This window comes from Astatotilapia calliptera, chromosome 5 (assembly GCF_964374335.1).
Source record: "Astatotilapia calliptera chromosome 5, fAstCal68.1, whole genome shotgun sequence".
NCBI classification, from domain to species: Eukaryota; Metazoa; Chordata; class Actinopteri; order Cichliformes; family Cichlidae; genus Astatotilapia; species Astatotilapia calliptera.
Window position 1 is genome coordinate 14,965,127 of NC_137426.1, and position 20,547 is coordinate 14,985,673.

The 20,547-nt window shown below is 41.3% G+C and overlaps 3 protein-coding genes across 5 annotated transcripts in view; 1 reads left to right on the top strand and 2 right to left on the bottom strand.

Annotated features, from left to right (window-relative positions):
- The window catches only part of ip6k1 (inositol hexakisphosphate kinase 1), a 36,626-nt gene extending 31,827 nt beyond the window's left edge, over positions 1–4,799 (top strand). For both annotated transcript variants that reach the window (XM_026167398.2, XM_026167399.2), the window contains exon 9: positions 44–4,799. In XM_026167398.2, the coding sequence (XP_026023183.1) occupies positions 44–517 (474 nt within the window). In that variant the 3' untranslated portion in view covers positions 518–4,799. The remainder of the gene's footprint in view (positions 1–43) is intronic.
- Positions 4,800–6,515: 1,716 nt separating this feature from the next.
- On the bottom strand, positions 6,516–16,281 carry asb14a (ankyrin repeat and SOCS box containing 14a). Of its 2 annotated transcripts, XM_026167391.2 has the most exons (14): positions 16,163–16,281; positions 15,957–16,017; positions 13,955–14,133; positions 13,592–13,641; positions 12,572–12,706; positions 12,327–12,485; positions 11,969–12,214; positions 11,653–11,824; positions 10,668–10,773; positions 10,228–10,407; positions 9,678–9,806; positions 9,462–9,590; positions 7,882–8,035; positions 6,516–7,795 (listed from the first exon to the last, which is right to left on the bottom strand). In XM_026167391.2, exons 3-14 carry the CDS (start codon positions 14,092–14,094, stop codon positions 7,617–7,619), a joined length of 1,779 nt encoding a protein of 592 aa, XP_026023176.1. In that variant the 5' UTR covers positions 14,095–14,133; positions 15,957–16,017; positions 16,163–16,281; the 3' UTR covers positions 6,516–7,616. The 2 variants fall into 2 exon arrangements, with proteins under 2 accessions (XP_026023176.1, XP_026023178.1); XM_026167393.2 differs by lacking the exon at positions 6,516–7,795 and having other exon boundaries at positions 7,882–8,040.
- Positions 16,282–18,198: 1,917 nt separating this feature from the next.
- On the bottom strand, positions 18,199–20,243 carry rps23 (ribosomal protein S23). The gene is made up of 4 exons (XM_026167405.2): positions 20,090–20,243; positions 18,909–19,068; positions 18,646–18,766; positions 18,199–18,387 (listed from the first exon to the last, which is right to left on the bottom strand). Exons 1-4 carry the CDS (start codon positions 20,091–20,093, stop codon positions 18,241–18,243), a joined length of 432 nt encoding a protein of 143 aa, XP_026023190.1. The 5' UTR covers positions 20,094–20,243; the 3' UTR covers positions 18,199–18,240.
- Between the last annotated feature and the right edge of the window lie 304 nt (positions 20,244–20,547).

Consider the following 20,547-nt stretch of genomic DNA (forward strand, 5'->3'; position numbering starts at 1 on the left):
CTTTGTTTGACCTGATTTTTTTTTTTTTTTTTTTCGTCTGTAGGAACCCGAGAGCCCCTCTGTCTGGCAACCGAAGACCTCCGTGTCACCCGCAGAGTCCCACTGTGGCCCGGCCCCCGATGCACCCTGTGAAACGGACATGAGCCAGAAGCCAGACACAGGATCCCTGCCCTCTCAGGGGTCTGGACTGATGGCTCCGGCCTCCCCATCACCTTCCCCTCATCCTCCCACACAAGCCCCGCCCCCTAAGTCAGACTGCCACTCCTTCCTCCCACACCCCCCATCGCCTCATCCAGAATCCACCTCCTCGGCTCCCAGTTTAGGTTCCTTCCCCTCTCCCGCTCCCCTGCCCCAGCAGCCCCCCTTGGTGGACGTTCGCATGATCGACTTCGCCCACTCCACCTTCAAGGGTTTCCGCGGCGACACAGCCGTACATGATGGGCCAGACAGGGGCTACATGTTTGGACTGGAGAGCCTTGTCCAGATCCTGGAAAGCCTGCGGGACGACAACCTGTAGCTCCATCACTCACTTCTGTATCTTTGTGAGGACCTGAGAAGGTTTGTCTCACAGTGCGGACCAGCCTCACACCCAAAGTATAACTGGTCCTCACAAAGATAGACACACACACATAGACAGACACGCACGCACGCACACACACACATATACGCACACACACACAGCTGGTTGTGAGATAGTTCAGGTTGTGCTGTCAGTGCAGTTTGTCTAGCCGTGTTTCCAGCAACAATCGGCTGTAAATATGGAACATGATTCTCCAGGACATTGCCGTGCAACTGCAGGGAAGTGGGACATTGGAGCCAAAATGGCTGCCAATTAAAGATGATACGGAGAACCAACAGATACACTCACAGCTTGTGCTTCTATTCTTGTGAGGACCTTTGACATAATGCATTCCCTGAACGTAACCACAGCTAAATGACAACCCTGTAGTCGCCATGCTCATCTTTAAAGTAACTTTTGTCTTTCTGGGCACCATTTTAATCATTCTGAAATTACAGGATGTGGTGGAGCACCTCCTGAGCTTTCTCCTGATGGAGAGATTTAAGACATTCACAAGTTTCTGTCAGCAGGAACATGTCTCTCATTTCAGTCATTCAGGAGGCTAAAAATAAGTTAAAAGGAATGAAGTTGTGGATGAGATCCACTTTAAAATACAGGAACGTCTTTCTGGGAAAGATTCAAATTACAGAATAGTCCAGTCTGAATAGAGCTTTGTTTATTTTACCATCACTTTCAGAATGATGAGTGTGCATAGTTGGAAGAGGACGGTTTCTCTGTGTTCGCCTAAAATCTGTAAGTGAACTAGTTTGAAAAACAAAAAAGGGGCAACAGGTAAAACCAGATCAGAGCGGAGTACTTAATGTCCTTTGGTACAAATCTGGAAACTAGAGCAGGGGCGTCAAACTCATTTTAGTTCGCACAACCCAGTTTGATCTCACATTTTTCAAAGCGTGCATTTACAGCTAAACAATAAGTCCAATTTAAACAGTGTGTATCAGTTTTTCGTCTTTCTTGACATTACATTTGCATTACAGTTTAACAGTATTTTTTTAAACACAACCTTCATATGTAGAGGATTTTGGAGCTAAACGGCAGTCCATCCTCTGTGTGGAACAGATGTTTGACACCCCTGAACACGAGAAACGTTCCTCTTTCCTCCTTTCAGTTTTGAAACTGCCTTCTCACACGTTCTGCACAGTGAAATAATAAACCAAAGTTGCTCTTTAACCATAACAAAATGTGAAGGATGTCCTCACAAAGATAGAGGGACACACACGCTCACAGACACACATCCTGGGAACAGTTGTCTTTGGAGCTGTTTGACAGCGTCCCAGGACACAGCGTCCTGTCTGATTGGTCAATCAGCTGAATCCCACAGACCTCCCACTGAACACATTTTTCCCTCACTCCCTGACCTCCCATCACCTTTTTGTCCTCACTCTTTCTCTACAGAAACCAAATCTAGACAGGTGAACAGAACTCATGCTCAGAAAAACACCCAAGAATCTGTAAAAGCAATAGATGGCAAACTCCCCCCCAAATAAAAGAGACATAGAAGTAGGCTTCAGGGAGAGAGCATAGATGCATTTCAAAATGTTGTATGGCCATTTTTTTGTTTTTCTTTTAATTTTTGTTTTGTTTTTGTATTATTTTTTTGTTTCGTTTTTGTTTTTTTGGAGATTGAATCAGGAAAAACACGAGTAGTCGGTGTCCTGTGAAATCATCCTCGGGGTTATTGGAAGCATAAGTGTCACTTTTCCAAATCTGGTGTTGGTGATGCTTGAGCCCCTTTCAGACACGTGTCGCTTTAACATGAGTGTTCCTCACGGTTTCTTTACAACGCTCCCACTAGAATGATGGCGAGAGCTAAAAGTACAACACAATGTTTACTGCATCATAGAAAAACCCAGTATTGTGAGCAGTGTAATCGCACTTTGAACTGCCGTCTTCCATAAGAGCAGCGTCTCTGTGCATCTGTGAGCACTGCTGAGAAAGCTGTTCCTGGCCCTCTTTAACCTTACTACATTATATAAACTGAGACCTCTACATGTCAGAGCTGTTTAAGTTATTCTGTTGAGCGCTAAGAAAGTCACATACAGGACTTTCGCTCCGTCTGTGAGTGTCTGAAAGGGTGCTTCAGATCTGTATTCTTAATTTATTATTGTCAACAAATGTCATGAAAAAAATACCCAAAACACTGAGACATATCTTCCTTATCCTGTAGATACTCACAACAGCAGGTGTGTCAAACTCATTTTAGTTCATGGGTCACAAAATGCCCAGTTTGATCTCAACTGGGGCCAGACTGTTTAGACCATACATCTAAGACACTTCTGCAGCCCCCCCCCCCCTTTTTTTTTTTAAGTGCAAAAGAAGTCAATTCTGACAACAGATGAGATGTTTTAGTGATTTTTGGTTTTAAAATTTGATTTCTTTACACAAAAAAGTTTTAGAGATTTTATTTTTTTGTAAACAAAACAACAACATATTTTTCACTTTCCAGACATCATGTCATCAGAACTCCAGGAGTAGATGATTTATTTATCGTTTCAATGGAAAAACAGTAAAATCGGGGTAGATTGCGCCTTCTGGCGGGCTTGTTCTGGCCTCTGGGCTGCATGTTTGACACCCTTGCAGCTACAGCTAGAAATGAGTCGTCCCCAGCAAGAGCGCTGTTTACACCAGTTACATTAATAACATTTAGAAGAAACTCAAGTGTCTGCACGCTTCCCCTTAAAAACATAGTAAATGTGGGAATAGTAGTAGTTTAGTGGCTATTCTTGAGCTTCCTCAGATGATGGGGTTGCTGATTCCTTATTTTAAGAACTTTTCATTGATGTTTTAAATACGAACCTACGACCTTTTGATTGCCTAAAATGATGTCCCCACAGGGTCAAGTCTTGTGTGTAAGGGGTCAAGACTTGGACTTCTACTCATAACACATAACACTTAAGATGGCCTGAACATGCTAAAGCAAAATAAAAAACTAATGCTCATGGGCTTGGTTGCTCTAAAAAGAGAAACTTCACAAATCTCGCTAATTTGTTGACAATAATGAAAAATAAAGAATAACAACAGCCTAATTCTTTAAGTTAGGGCTGGGTGATGTGGCTGAATAACCATATTCAGCATATATTATACACAGATGAGTGACAGATAAAAGGAAAAATATGCACACCTACAAGATCTGGTGAGTGAGATTTGGTGAGGTTGTCCTTTAATTTGTCACCCTTCTGTATTTCATAACACAGAAAACAGGCAAAATCACACAGAAGTATTAAATTCATGTTCATTGAGCTCTTTTTTTTTTTCAACTTTTATTTTTGAAGCTTTTATTCTATAAAAAATATTTTTATAGATGAAAACACTGAATTATCACCCAGCTCTGTCTCAAAAATAATATTAAATATATATATATATTTATTCCCTCTGATTGGGCTACCGATAGCCAATTGTATTTGTCCATTTATGTCTCTCCAACTGGTACCTGAGGCTGGGCTTGATGCAGCACTGCCCCCTGCTGGACAGCCACAGGAACTTAACCCCAGGAGCTGGAAAGAGAGAGAGAGAGAGCAAATATGAATATTGTATTTTTGGTTTATGAAGGTGATAATTTATTTTTTTATCCTGCCTTTACCTAAAATCTGTGGGTACATGTTCTTGTCTTTTACATGGCTCCCCCACCCCCTCTCAATGTATAAAAGTTTAAAGAAATTTAGTGACTCTGAGACATGGTGTGTGTGTGTGTGTGTGTGTGTGTGTGTGTGTGTGTGTGTGTGTGTGTGTGTGTGTGTGTGTGTGTGTGTGTGTGTGTGTGTGTGAGAGAGAGAGAGAGAGAGAGACGTTGGGAGCATTGTTAACAGTGTTTTTGGAGCCAGCTGAAGTCTGATTTATTTACCAGATTTCAGACTTGAGTCGGCTCGCTGAGCTCCTGAGCTGTTTGTGGGACACTCAGGTGTGTGTGTGTGTGTGAGCGTCAGAGCCATCTTCCGTTTCTTTCACTTCATGTTAAGGGAGCTGGTGAAGAACTGCATGCACATTAACGCCCTCCTGTTTGAGTCTGTTTTCACCACCACATCAGACCGCCCTCGTTCCAGTCGTCTCTGAGTCTCAAGGGGCGATGGGTCCACGCGTCCTCTCAGATCATGAGATTTCATCATGGATATTAGCCTCAGTGATTGATCGGACTTGTTTAGCAGCATTCTCTGCCTCTGCCATCGTCCTGACTGTTTGTTTAGAACAGTGAAACTAAGTGAGATTAAATCTTTCCAGAAGCTTTTGGGCTTGTGTTGTGATTCTTGAAAGCACAGTCGGGGAGGGGTGGGGGGCGGTGTGACAGAATTAAAAGACTCAGTAAAGTAAAGACTCACTCATGTCATCCAGTGTCTGAGTTCAGAGTGAACAATCAAGGAAAAAATTCACCTCTGGGCATTTGGGACCAGGATCCAACTAAACAAACACACTTTAATGCCCTCCAGTCACAGTTTATCCACAATTCATCCTCTCAAATCTTATTTCCTCCGCCTGGACTTGAAAGCAGGGGAGGAAGAGTAAAAAGAAAACAGGGGTTGAGGCAACAGGTGCTTTAAATAAATGAGACCCAAAAAAGAAAAACAATCAAAAGTGGGGATTTAATGAAAAGCTTTAGTGGCTGAGTCTGTTGATAGTCATGGAAAATAGAGAATTGGGCAGGCTGACGTGGCTGAAAAGCAATATTCTGTCTGTCTTACACACAAAATTGACAAAGGAAAAATCTCCACAACTACAGTAAGGCCTAACACCTTGCTACAACACTTGGAGTTTCCTTTAATTGTCCTAGTGAAGCGAATTCCTTACTTTGAAGCTCTTTTTAAAATTATGTCAAATAATGGTGTTTAGTGCAGCCCAACTACAGTGTGTGAGTGCAACAATGTTCCTATATAACTCTTATATTTAGCCCTGCTTTTAATTAAATTTGTAAGTAGAATAAAATGCAGGGTAAGAGTCCTCCTTTCATCATGCTTTGTACATTCCAACTGTGCCACTGCTCTTGTAAACATGGAGGGTAAAAACACTCCAGCAAAAGATGCACCTGTGCGTCTTCTGTTGGTGCACTTTAGAAGCTAAAACTTGCTTTAAAATCATGTACTTGAGATAGATTTTCAGGTCACAGGCAGAAGGGCAGAGCGGGTAAGAAGGCATGAAATGGAGAAACGACAGAAACCTTCAAATTCTCTGCAAACATCAGAGACCCTCTCCCCGAAAAAACAAATGTACCACAACTGAAAGCAAGATTTCTACATTTACATACTTAATTAGGTACACCTGTTTAGCCGCTAACCAGCCAGAGGCATGTAGACATGCTCCAGACTACCCACTGAAGGTGATGTAAATGATTTTGAACATGGTATAGTTATTGATGCTAGACAGTATTTCAGAAACTTCTGATCTGCAGGGTTTACAGAGAATGGGCCAAAAAAATTTATCCCGCTTTAAGGCAATTTTACTCCGGATGATACCATTATTTATTCAATAAACATCATTTTGTGTTAATCAAGTTTTAAACTTGAAACTTACACTGATTGCTGGAAAGTCTGCTGGCCATTAAACATAATACAGCTTTAGTTTTAGGGTACTTTGTCTTCACTTCTCAGGTCCAGAAGCTGTGCAGCCAAACTTCTACAGTTAAACCTGTGTTGATGCTTCAAACTCAGGAGCAGTCTTTAGATGAGACTTTTTTTCTTTTTTTTCCTGGTGTGACATAGAATTTCCAAAAAAAGCGGGGGAAAAAAAATCTCTTAACTGAAGTGAGAGACTTTTTTCACCAAAGCACCCCAGCAGGGGTTATCCCAGGTGCTGGTCTCTGTGACCTCTGAGACATCCTGTCACCTCTACTCCACATCTGCTGTTACATAAGGTCCTTCAGCCGACCTCAGACCGCTTATGGAAAGTTTTTATCAAGTCGTTTTCTCAAACCTTTCAAAATATAATCTCTGACTCAGTTTATTTCACCAGATTTTCAAATTACAGCATTATTATGTTTATTTTTGCTGTCATTGTCATAAATCACCATGTTAAATACTGACATCAATTTTATACTCTTACATCACATTTTATACATTTACACTTAGCAATTTAAAGCAATATGTGTATAAAACATGTAATCTTATATTGACGGGCTATTATAACGTAAATATCCAGGACATGTGGTAATGTGTTTGTATAGTCCCGCACATTATTTGGACATGCAAAAATATTAAAACTAATTAAAAACACTGTGGAAACTGCTGTTTTATCAATACAATAGCCTACAGATCTCTAACCTTACTGTACACCTGTGTAGCATCAGTAAAGACAATGGGGACCTGCATCACACCTTTCTTTAGCAGATACCACGTGTTGTTTTCCAAAATAAATAACCTTACAAAAACCAGATGGTGCTTGATTTTTTCTAACGTAAACTTAAATACAATAATTATAAAATGACTTAATAATACATTATAGTTTCTTTGATGTAGAAAACATTAATTTTTTTATTTGTATTTTTAAACCTGCAAATGTTTTGTTTTATTTTAAAAATGTGCATGTGTACAATAACATATTCGCACAGTTGGCTCTCGGGGCAGTATTTACTTTTAAGGGAATAGTATAGTATGTTCTACATCTTCAGTTTGTTTGTTGTTTTTAAATGTAAATGATTAAACAAAACATTATGCATCAGTTGGTAATGGATGATTGTATTGATTTGTAAATGACTTGTCATGAACAACTCGAGCTTATTATATAATATTATTCTGCATTATATTTGTAACTAACTAGACTCACTTTTTCTCTTAAAACACATTTTAGAGTCAAGGTGAAAAAAAGGCAGATGTGAAATGTAAGAGTGAGGTCAGAGGTCAAAGGTGACACGTCATATTAAGAATACACCAGCATCATTTCCTAATTGTTGCCTTTGACCTTCAATCAATCCATCTTTTCGAGCTGTCGTGTTTGCGAACGCTACCAAAAACACATGTTTTGCATGCTCCTTAATTTCCCCCCATTTTCTTTGTGAAATAAAAATATGCACATTTGTATGTCAGCCTAACACGCTCCTCTTTTAGCCTCTAAATTATCAGCCCGGATTGCCGCCCCACCGGCCCCGCAGCAGGTTGTACTCCCGGTACAGGATGTAGTCCTTCAGCCGCTCCGGCAGCGGCACGAAGCTCATGAAGACCTGGGACCGGAGACGGAGGCGGCCGAGGCTCCGGCGGATTCGCAGGCGGCAGAGATGCTGCAGGCAGCGGGTGTTTTCTGAGAGAGCAGCGGAGGAAGTGAAGGCCATCGGTGAGTTCAGGATTTTCCCTCTGAGCTAAGAGACAACATCTAATTTCAGTCACCTTGCAGTCTGCAGATGTCCGGCCACTGCTTCTGCTCCATCAGAACCGCCTTCAGTTTGGAGCACATGGTCACGTGATCCACGTAGTCCAGCAGGACACGAACCACGTGGCCCGACAGGTGTTTCAGCCAGGAAACTGTGATCACCTCGCAGAACTGCGCTGACGGACAAACGGAAGAGCTTTTATTTTATCACTGAAAACAAACAGAGAAGGTTTGCCGTCTGAGTCATGATTACCTTAAACCTGTGATCTGGAGAAAGGAAAATTTGGCTTTTTGTGGAAAGTACCATGTTCCTGATCGTTTTATGTGTCCTTGGAGAACAATTAAACAAAAAAAAAAAGAAAAGATCTACATATAGACCTAGTAGTTGCTTGGGGTTGGAGTTTTCACTGATGATAAAGAGGCTGAAGTTCCAGCAGCTTGTAGTATAAAGAACAACTTTATTGATTGACATGCGTTTTAGCCTATTGCCTTAGGTCATCAGCAATATATTGCAGACAGCACTTAAAAACGACATGTGTGGGGTATACTTTAAAATATACCTTAAAATGTCTGTCCTTTTAGAGAAAAGTGTCACATCTCTTTTATTTAGTCTAGAGCTCATTTAACAAAACTTGACCAAAGTAGCTTAGAGACAGGCACATTTACATTCCAGGTCTCTTTAAAAAAACAGTTTTAAAATACATGAAAAGCTCAAAGACTTGTTTTATTGTGTTAACTAACTACTGTAGATTGTAAAAATCATGGTCATTTAAATAGTCATCATTAAATGTGTTCATGATTTTCAAATTGATGATTCATCTCATAAGTCATGGTACACTGCTCTCCCCTACGCAAACTGCCCACCTGGGCTCAAGACTGCCATGAACTGAAAACTGCTAGAACATTAGCGTGACTGACCACAGTGAAGTGAGTTTTAAATAATTATGGGCTGACAGGTTGTCAACCAAGAAAGAAACCCCTGCGCCAAAATTGACACTTTCAAGCTCAACTGAAATTTGTATCTACCCACATGGACAAGCTAAATACCTTGTGGAGAAAAGTTTTATGGTTTGGGACTGTTGGACAGAATAATAAAGAGGGAAAAATACTTTCACACTCTTCAACTCCATCTCTAATACAGAGCTAGATGGTTGAAACTTGGACATAATTGAGTCTTCCAAAAGGACAGTAATGGTTTTGGGATGGATGAAGTGGGTTAACATTAAGTTTCAAATCTGTATGTGCACTTCGACCCTGTGTGGATAAGAGAAAATCCAAAATGAATTCAAACTTGTGCAAGTCATTAAAGACTTATGCCGTACAATCATTCCACCCTGGAAAAACAACAGTTCAAAGAAATCATGAAAAGCTTGAAATTACCATGGCATTCATTCCCATGATGTGTGCATAAACTTCTCACAACTAGTAGGTGAAGTTGTGTCAGAAACCTTTATCTCATTTAACACTGGTGATGACTTCGACTGATCATAGGACTATTTTGGTGGTGAGATTTTTAAATATCTTGGCTCACCTAGAGAAACATGCAGGTTTTACTTCCATCTTTTATGTACAGCCTACATGTCACCTTTTATATTACCATGGTGTCTTTGATCACACTGTCACTCCATCCCTCATAGTCTTCAGGGATGTGGGGTTTGTTTCCATAGGGACAGTCAAAGCAGCGCTCCACATTGTAACCATAGTTACACAGCATCCTGAGAATCACCTGACACACATGACATGAAAACACGATAACATGAGTGAAGCTGTTGAATCTGCAGTAGAGATGTACTGAATAAAGACGGCGGCTCACCTCGTCTTTGAAAGCGTACTGCAGCGCTGACGGGAAGTGAGTCGTGTTTATCCTGGCGTAATAGTTGACGTTGGCTCCGAACCGCAGCAACAGGTCCATCAACTCATAGTTGCCCATGCGCAGTGCAACCTAAAAAAAACAGAACACTGAATCATAAACAGTGGTATTATTTTCTTTCCTGATGAACAGACCCAGATTCAACCACCCAGCTCAGGACATTGTACCAAACCTTTAAGGAAGCCACGCCCACATCCACAAATTGAGGTTTTGCTTGCATATTAGGGAAGAACATTAGGTGAGATATCTGGGTGTCATCCCAGGAGGAAATTTTAATCCTCAGATAGTCAGTGTCATAAATTTCTGGCAAATTTGTTCATTTTCTGCATACATTTATGATGAAAATGCCTTTTCTAATGTAAAGAAACCACATGATAAACACACGCTGGTATTCTGCTGCTTCTTTGATGTTTTAATTTGAGAAAAAAAGCATGTGGAGGGCACATGCCCCCCACCCCACCCCTGAGATCAGCACCTGTGCTTGCATTTGTACCTGCAGACATTTGACCGGGTCCTGGTTGGTCATGGCTCCGGCCTCCAGCAGCAATTTTGCTGACGGCATATCATTATTAGAGACGGCAAAGAAGAGAGCTGACTTCCTCTCATCATCGTAGCTGCGGCGAACCCAGGGGTGGAGCATGTAGTTGGGGTCGTACCCTGCGTCCAGCAATACCTGATAGGAGTTTGAAGATGAGGGAACATCCAAACTGGGAACTTTTGCACGAGTAATAAAAAGAAGTCATTCTAACATGATGATTTAGCCTCAACAGACCCAGACATTTCACACTATGAAATGAAGTTGCTTTGTTATATTGTCACCAACAATCCCTCATTTAGGAGAAATCTCTCTATATAAATGGTAGAGCAACAAACACATGCTGTTTACACCTACTTTTATTGATTATAGAAACACCCATAAACACACACACACACCTTGATGCAGTTTGTGTGTCCTCCTGCAGCAGCTGAGTGAAGGGGACTCATCCCACTGTCATTTATGTCCCTCATAGAGGTGACAGGAAGCAGTAGTTGCAGAGCTCTGACAGCAAACACACAAAGATACACATTTTTCATGCTTTTTGATTTATTTGCCGAGTTCAAATAGTGTGCAAAAGACTTGAGCCACCGCTCACTTCTTTACCATAACCTGCTAAAATGGGAAACAGGTGCAGCGATTTACTGAAACATGTCTAAACACACATGCAAATATGGTAAAACACTCTGTTCGTACAACTCCAATGAGCTTGAAAGTCAGAATTTGATATGAAGAAGAGTTCTTCTTTAGATGTTGGATGCCTTTTGTTCTGTTCTCTGACCGTTGCTGATGACTGCATTAACCTTCAGTCTGAGTAAAATAAGACTACCACCTTGGGTCTTGGACCCATGGTTTATGAGTTTTGGGGATGTTTATGGATTGTCTTGTTTTGTATTTTTCATAATCTTGTATTTTGGTTCTGTATCCTGTGTTATTTAGTCTTCTGTTTATGGTGTTCTGTTTACATTCCTGGGGTTTGTGTTGATCCCGTTTCTGTTCCTTTAGCTGCCTGATTGCTTCAGTTGATAATATGTTTTTGATAACCCCCTTAGGTGTTCCCATTCTGTCCCTCCAGTCTTGTCTCTGTGTTATTTCCTGTCTTATTTTGATAGTCTTTTGTCTCATGTGAGTTTGGTTCTACTTTCCTGTGTTTCTTGTTTTTGTTTTTCTGTGAATTAATAATTATTTTAGTTTTTTCAATTATGAGACAATGAGGTGACAGTGCTTTTTCTATAGTTTTAAGGATTTATATCTTAGGTGTGGTTTCTATGATAATTTATAGCAGCATTTCTTTGTAATGTGGAAACCCTGAGATGTTTTTTGCTTACATAATCATAAATGCATGCTTTATTAAATTTTTTCAGATGACATTTGAACACTTACTCCAGGTGTCCTCGGTGAGCGACACGGTGGATTGGCATGTGTCCCGTGTGTTTGGCAACGTTGGCATCGGCACCATATTCCAGCAGGAGGCTGATGACGGCTGGATTACCAGACGCTGATGCTTCATACATGATGGATGCCTCGTCCTGTGCCTGAGAGAAGACGTCAGCACCTGCAGGACAAGCAACATGCTTTTAAAGCCATGGTGTGTTTTCTTCTCATTAACCCAAGATTAGTTTCTTTCTCAGCTGAATCTAACTCTGACAGTGACTTTCCAGCATCTAATGGACCATTATCTAGTTGAAGCTTCTATCACCTTTCTTCAGCAGAATCTGCACCACCTCTAGGTGACCTTCCTGAGCTGCTAGAGCCAGCGGCGTGAGGCCATAGTGGCTGCGGGGGTCGGGCCTCGCTCCGGCCTCCAGCAGCACCTTTACCATCTCCATTCTGCCCAACCGTGAGGCCTCGTGGAGGGGCCGACGGCCATGGCAACCCTCCTGGTGCACGTTGGAGCCACGCAGGAGCAGCAGCTTCACCAAGTCAAGGCGGTCTAAGCGGATCGCTGCAGACAGGCAGAATCGGACAACAACAAACATCACAGAAAAAGCTGTGAGTTAGTGTCTGAATCGGTGTTAGATCTTAGTATTGAAGTCTGGAAATGCCATGCATCTTACCCACAAATAGCGGCGAGTCCTGGTTGTCATCCTGGATGTCTGGGCTGGCTCCATGTTTGAGGAGGAAGGAGGCATTTTCTATAAGACCATGTTCTACTGCGAGGAAGAGTGGAGTCTGACCTCGCAGCGTGCAACACTTCACTGAGTCTGGGCCTGAAGCTGGAAAACAGGTGACAGATTAGTTTAAATAAAGGCCATCATCACTTACCACACATCTGCACAGATACACTGAAGCCGACACAAACCTTTGTACGTGAGCTCCAGGATGCTCTGGTTGCTCTGAGATGCTGCTTCGTGAAGAGGCGTCCAGCCTCTGCTGTCTGCCAGTGAAAAGCTCTCTTTCTGTCTGACACACAGATCCTTCAGGAGCTTCTCATTACCTGCAAGGATGGACATTCATACAGAGTCTCAGTCTGCAGCATGTAAACATCAGAACCACTTTTTGTTGTTTTATGTGAAGTATACTGTGGTTCAACAAATATATGTCCTCACAGAAAGAAAAATGAAGAAGAAGAACAAAACAACAATGCTGGTGCCTTTAAAGCACTCAAAGTCATCTGCAGCACCAAATTAACAACAAGGACAGTATTAAAACAGGTTTAAAATACAGGAGAAATGATTAAAAACAGATGGTAAGTGGTAATAAGTAATAAGTGGTAATAAGTCCTAAAGACAATGTGCAGAAGGTTGTGTTGGGTCTGAAGCAAGAAGGAGGAGTCAGGAGAAGAGCTCAAGCTGAGCGTAAGAAACAGAAAGATGAAGATATGCAGGAACCAAATCACTGAAAGGTGGATACTTGGTATGTTGGGGAATGGGGAGTCCATGAAGCTGGATAGGATGGTTAGGTGTAAAATGATCAGCAGACAAGATGATTCAGAGACTTTTAACATTATGGGAAATATGGACCTGACAACAATCCATACAGACAACAAAAGGGTGTATGTTGGAAAGTGAAACCTCAGAGCTAATGAGAATAACTTGACTTTTATTGTGACTGGGCTGATTGAGCGTCATCCAAGTGGTGATGGCCTGTAGGCAGGAGGTGAGGAGAGGAGGTGGCACATGTTTTTTTTTTATGTGCCAGGGAAGAAGATGCAAATTCTTAGCATAAGAACTAAGCTCACTGATGTTGTTCAAGCAGTCACATGCTAGACTGCATTATGTCAAAGTCTTTTTCTTATTCCAGTTCTGAAAAAGAAAACAAAGCTTTAGCTTATTTTTTTTATTATTTAACAATAAAATCAGAAGTGTTCATCTTGTCTCACCTTGTCTAATAGCAGTGAAGATCTTACTGATGTCTGCAGATTCTGAGCTGCTGGAAAGAAAAAACAGAACAAAACAAAACAAAAACCCCACCACACTCAGTTTCCATCTGTTTTTTCTTTTACTGGCGCTATGTGATGTCAAAGAGAGCAGATCTTGAATATGGCCACATATCAATCACAAGAAAGCTGCTTAAACAAATTTGTTTCAAACAGAAAGCAAACTGAGTGGTTCAGTATTATTTTAAAGAGTGAATCATGCATATTAAGGATTCCAAAAATAAAAAACTGAAGCTGAATATGAGCACAACAAGTTCCTTAAAACATGGCAAACATCTGATTTTTCCAGGTATCTGCTGGACTGACCTCCTGTCCTCCCGCGTTGTGGCGTTTCTGTGCATCTCCTTCTGCTTGTTGCTCTCCAGCAGACTCTGTTCAATCATGTACTGAGTGGCTGCATCATCTTCATCATCCTCATCGTGAATGCCGAACCGATCAAGCTCCATGATGCCAGAATAAATGATCGCGGTCAGACCAGGTGAATCCTGCGTATTTAAATCGGGTCAGAATTTAGTCAATTTCTACTTCCTGATGTTGAAACCGGGCTGCTGAATTAAAGAGGTCATATGTTCATATTAATGGAAAGAAACCTACACAGGTCATTCCAGACACCAAAGACGAGCCTTTGGCCATGGCTCTAAGGAGACCTTGGATCTAGCTTACTTTTCTGAGAACTTAATCAGATTACTTAATCTGTGAAACCAGTGCAAGAAATTTAGAAGCAAACACTTTGCTCTTTGATTTTGTAAAATAATAAAAAATAAATAAATAAATCATCATTTACATTTAAAACATGCAAGATTCGACTCAAGCTGTGGACCTTTTATTGAAGGTCATCCATCTGTCTACTGTCAAACTAAAGCTTTTTCACAGTGTTAACCTTTCACATACACTCACCTTTCTGTTTATTAGCAACAGCTGTATGCTTGCTTATTCATGCAGCATGTGGCAGCACAAGGAGAAACTGATAAATCTCAGTGATTTTATGGTACGACTGCTGTGGCTGATCTGGAGTTTTTCTCCACAAAAAGTTGTTTTAACTCAGCTTTCCCTTACATTTTTCTTGTTTTGTTTGGCCTCAATGTTCAGTTTAATTATTGATTTTGTCTTCTGAGAATCCGGCTTTTGTCTGTCTGTGAGCTAAATGGAATTTATGGTATTTATATAGTACCTTTCTACTCAGTGGAGCACTCAATGCACTTTTTACTGGAGCGCTCATTCATCCGATCATACAGCACTTTTATCTATGCCTGAGTGCTTTCTAATTGTCTGATTAATGCATCAGGGCAACTTAGGGTTCAGCATCTTATACAGGGACACTTTGGTACACAGCTGGAGGAACCACTGAACCACTGACCTTCCAATTGGTAGATGACCCACTCTACCACCTGAGGCACAGCTAAATGTCTTATATTTCATTATTGTCTTCACCCTGCATTAGTCCCAGTTTTTTGTTTTTTGTTTGTAAAAGGCAAAAATATGCCTGAGCCCAGGAGCACTGACATTCAATGACGTTATACAATGGAATCTTTTGGAGGTCATTGCAAAAGAAAATAATATTGGAGCTGTGGAGGCTAATATTCCAAGAAAAAATATTCAGAGTTTCAGTGACTAAAGTGTTAAAATATGGGAGAAAAAACATTATAGTCATAAACTGATGTGGTCTAAAATTAAAGGTTCTTATCTAAGAAAAATACTCAGAACAAAAAGCAGCAGGAAGTGCTGTGGAGTGATTGTTCCAGGTCTGTGTTTTTATTCCTGGAAGTTCTTGAAAGTTCAAAATAATCTTCTGTGTCCTCAGGAACACAGATTTCCTTCCTTTTTATTTGTTTGTTTCTGAGTCACCTGAGAGCTGAAAATTGGTGCTACTCAACACATTATGCTCATTTTCAGACACATCGTTATTTCTGGACTCCACTCACAGATCAAAATAATCTTTGTTTAGCCTTTTCTTGGCCTTAGTGCATCCCCTCCAGTCATCACCTGACCGAAACAAGTTGTTTTAGCTCTTCCCACTTTTAAGCCAAGTTTCTACTGATTGGCTGCCCCTCATTAATGTTACGTTTAAAAGCCACAGCAGGTGAAGTGTCTGCGATGAGCATATTAAGGATGCCCGCTCTTTGTGACATCATAGAGAGCCAAGAGTTGAAACAACAGCCTGGAACTGAGTGTGTACTACAGCGTGAAGCAAGATGCTCAGGAGACAGGAGGCCTGAGTTCACCAGACCAGTTTAAAACTTTAAAGTAAAACCATCATCTCATTGTAGGTTTGTGAGCTGACAGATCAGATGTCACCTGTTTCCTTTACCTTGTGGTTTGGTGTTGGGTTGGCTGAGTCCCTGCAGATTCAAAGTTGTTGTTGCTGAAAGCTGGCAGAAGGAGAAGGAGGAGGTCTGTGAAACCAGAGCTTTATGTCCACACGGGTTCTCTCGATAAAGCTCCACAGCTTCTGTGTCCTTCAACAATATATGTTCATACAGCATGACTCCAAATACACACATGCGATTTACTCACCAGATTAACACATCTGCATCAGAGGCGTCTCACGTGTGTGACAATCCTGCAAAGCTCAGGCTCAGGGCCTGTCATGTTTCCTCTGTGCAGCTACAACACTCTGGCTGAGAGGACGGGGATCTGACACCAGTTACTATATTTACCTGCTGTAGACAGACAGCGTGACACTGCAGGGTGGTTAGAGCTGTTTACCCTGACACACCTCCACCCTCCAGTCTGTTTGGTGTCTGCTTCTCATTGTCAGCTCGTCTGCCTGATTTTGTTGACAATTTAGAATTAAAAAAGAAACTGTTGACACAATCATCAGAGTTTGCCTGAATTTTGTTATCAAATTATCCCAGTTTAAAAAAGCCCAACACACACCTCAGATTTGCCTTTTTTATTTTTTTTAAAGAAAACGTTCTAAGCTGTGTTCTTCAAATTGTTTAGAGCAAATATCTGGTACTGTGGCAGGACTCCAGCTGTGGACCTGCCTGGCGAGCTTCACGACGCTGAGCTGTGAGCACAGACCTCACTAAAGGTTGTCAGCTGGAGGTCAGTTTGTAGGGCTCTGGCAGTGCTCCTGCTTTCGGACCTGGCACAAAGGAGCAGATACCGGTCCCACTGCTGGGCTGATGACCTTCTATGGCCCTGTCCGGCTCTCCTTGTAACTCCTCCACACTCTTAAAACTCAGCTGGAAGACAGAGTAAACCTTCTGATGGCATTGGAGGAGCTGGACTAGCCTGCAGGCACCACCTCACACTATTAGTGCCAAGGACGCAAGCATAAAGCAAAACTAGACAAAGCAGTCAGGAGGGACAAGGAGAGAGCGGTGGTCATGGATTCAAAATGGTTTCTGGATCCAACTTGTTATCCATGAAGTATAAACGACTTGGTGTCATGATGTGACTTTTATTTATTTTAATCAGTGCAAAATGTAATTCAAACTTTTTCCACCAGAGGGCAGCGTTTCACCGTGTTTACTGAGACGTTATGAGCTGTTACCGTTAGGCATTTCTTTTCAAAAAAATTTGTTTTAGCTTGAAGCTCGTTCTCTCAAGAGGTATTTCATTTCTCCAGGGCACCACCATCAATGAACGTGTTTTTAATGACCTCCTTAAATAAAAATGACAGACTCACTGCAGCATCTGCTGTTACAAAGTGGTATCAGACTAAAACCACAGACAGCACAGATACAGCTTTAGTTTATCTCCTTGGAAATTAAGTCATAGAAACAGCTTTTATACCATTTTTAAAAGAATAAGTACCTTTAAGTGTAGTTTTTATTTTTAAATTCACTTCTTAAAATATCTTTGATTTGTTTGTATTAATTGTGTAACACTCGTAGTACCAAAGTAACTGGAAACCTGTTTTTTTAAAACTTAAAAATAATAATAACACAGGTTGGGCCACAAAATGCCATCATTTTGTGAAACGTGCAGCACTTTTAGATTATTTCTTCTTCTGCTGAACTCAAAAGCTCCTTTTGGGGGATAAACCACTGGAAGACTTTGCTCAGTATAACCCAAAAACATGTTCTTTTTACATTAAGGGGAGGTCTGTATGTCTTCACTTATTTTTGATCCACAGTATTATGACCCAGCTTTCTGATCTGAGATCAGGTATAACTGTGTCTACATTCAAAATCAGTGTCAGAACCTTTATATTATCCCAGCCCTGTATTTAATGACTGTATGTGTGTTGAGTCGCCCACATATTTTAAATTATTTACGTCACATGAAAGGGTGAGTGCAAAATGACGACCAAACCGCAAAAATATGTTCATGTGAAACTTGTTTTTGCTACTGTTCACATTAATGAGATCTTACAAAATTACTTGAAGTCCTTATTTTGAGGATATATACAGAAAAGACTGACATTATTGGCCTGAATTAAATGTTAAACGCAAGCCAGTTTCTGGTAATATTGATGTAGTTTAACCTGAAATTCAAGCAAAAACTGTTTGCATGATTCACTGCTTAACAGTAACAAAAACATCAGTTTAACTCACTGTGCCTTAAAAACACAGTGAAATGAAAACACAAAGCAAACAGGCTGTAATTGAAAATGTGTTTATTTTATTTTATTCGTTGACTGTTTATGATCTTGGTCTCTCCTTCTTGCCTTTGTAGAGTGCCAGCAGAGACACGTTGGCCACTTTGACCACCTTGAAACGAACTCCGGGAATGTCACCGACGGCGTGACCCTTACGTCCGAAACCTGCCACCAGAACCTCGTCGTTCTCCTGCAGGTCAAGAAATAGAAACAAAAGAGGTTAGAAGAGCGAAAATTGAGAACAGAGCTAAATTATACATTTAAGAACTTTTAAGGGCCCAAAAGAAAATTACAATGAGTTAAAATCCGTAGTTTACTGCAACTTAGACATTTCATAGACACAGACACTTAAGTCCACATAAACTGGACTATTGCGGACACGGTGGCTCGATGTTGTAGAATCTACATAAACAATCCTCTAAAGAATAAACTCGCCACTGCCGTTTACCTCGATGAAGTTGAGGCAACCGTCATTGGGGACGAAGGCGGTGATCTTCTTGCCGTTCTTGATGAGCTGAACTCTCACACACTTCCTAATGGCAGAGTTGGGCTGCTTGGCCTCCACACCACTACAGAGAGGAAAAGTACAAAGCTCTTTAACTTAAACCCAAACACCCTTGATTATGGATTTAATAAAGAGGAACTCAAAAGACCAAAAACTACTTTATATCTTCCTAAATTACAAGTGTTAGCTGCTGTTGTGATACTTACACTTTCTCAAGTACGATCCCCTTGGCGTGAGAGGCTCCTCCGAAGGGGTTAGCCTTCAGGGCAGTGCCCAGGTGGGCCTTCTTGTACTGTTTGTCGTGCCATTTCTGCTCACGCCGGTGATTGCGGAGCTTTCTGGCAGTACGCAGACCACGACACTTTCCTGAAAGAGGGCAAAAAAAGAAGAAAAAAGCCAAAGTCAGCACACTCGGGTACGACCATTAAGATGGTACTTCAGACCTTCCCGAGTCATGCTTAACTCTTTCCCCCTTGGACACCTACTAGGGGTAACTTAAGAATATCCCCATTTGTGCATCAGTTAATGAGGATGAGCCTATACAGCAGGCACGTCCAAAGTCTGGCCCAGGGACAGATTGCAGCCAAAGTCTAGACACCCCTTCATCACAACTTACTAGGGCCACCGTTGTAAACCCAGAAAGCTGTTCTAATAAACATCAAACCACCTCTTTAATATACAACAAGTGTCTTTGTGGGGAAAAAAGAGAAACATCAAACACAGTGATGCTGTAGATCAATTAAACGGACTCCTTAACGAGAAAGACAAAAAGGAACACGGATGCTTCTCTTCGGTGGGTACATAAAAAACTGTTCAGCCCGCTGTTCGCAGGGCAGAAACATTTCACTATCAGTCCCTATTCAACAGAAATCTGATTTGTCAGGCATCCTTCCCATGAGTGTGAGGACAGGGCTTCAGTTAAGTTTTACTTAACAGAATTTTGCCAACATATCAAAATTAGTGAGAGCTGGATAAGCGCTGGGCTAAAACTGCAGAGAACGGCTAAAGCTCGGTGCTCTCACAAAGACAACCTCCGGCTTTCAAAATGACACTTAACCCCCACCGGGTATCACTTTAACGGCATTTGCAAATCTTCGATTCAAGTACAAAACAAAAATAAGGGACAGGTAGCTTAAACTGTAACGGGAACCTTTGGTGTGCTGAGCTAATGCCGCTAACACGCCGCTAGCAGCTCAGACATGTTATGGCCGCTCCACGTTGCGGTTTCAAAGCAGCATAAAAACTGATTTTTTAAAATAATCTGCAGAGTTTTACCGACACAAACGAGTTTAAATCTGTTCGTAAGACCTTTATACGCGGCACTGTTGTGAAAACCCCCCACAGAAGTCACATTTTTGGGGTATTTGAGATTAACTTTCAGACGTACCCATGATTGCTGAGCGAGCCTGGGATGGAAAGGAAGGAACCAGGATGCACCGCGGCGATGTCTACACCGAGGCCCCCGGTTGGGCGTTGCCACGATATATGCCTGATTAAAATTATGCCATTTCACGCCAATGTTTTCACATTTAATTGTTGCAAAACAAAGAATTTGGACTCATTTTAGAATTTGGTAATTATACGTAAAACCAGTGTAGTTTTATTATTGAGAGCTGCTAATTTCCTTCTCTTATTTTTGTCTTCACTTTTTTTTTTTTATCTCCCTTTCAGTCAGTCGCACTATTATTATTCATCATATTCATCACTCCCGACCCTCCCGTTTTCTCAGTTTCTGAGTAATTTACTATATTGTTTTTATTTAAAAACTGAAATTAGAGCGAAACCAAATAATTGGATATCTAAACCTGCAATTAACGGCTAATGGGTGTCTTGTTAGTGCCCTCT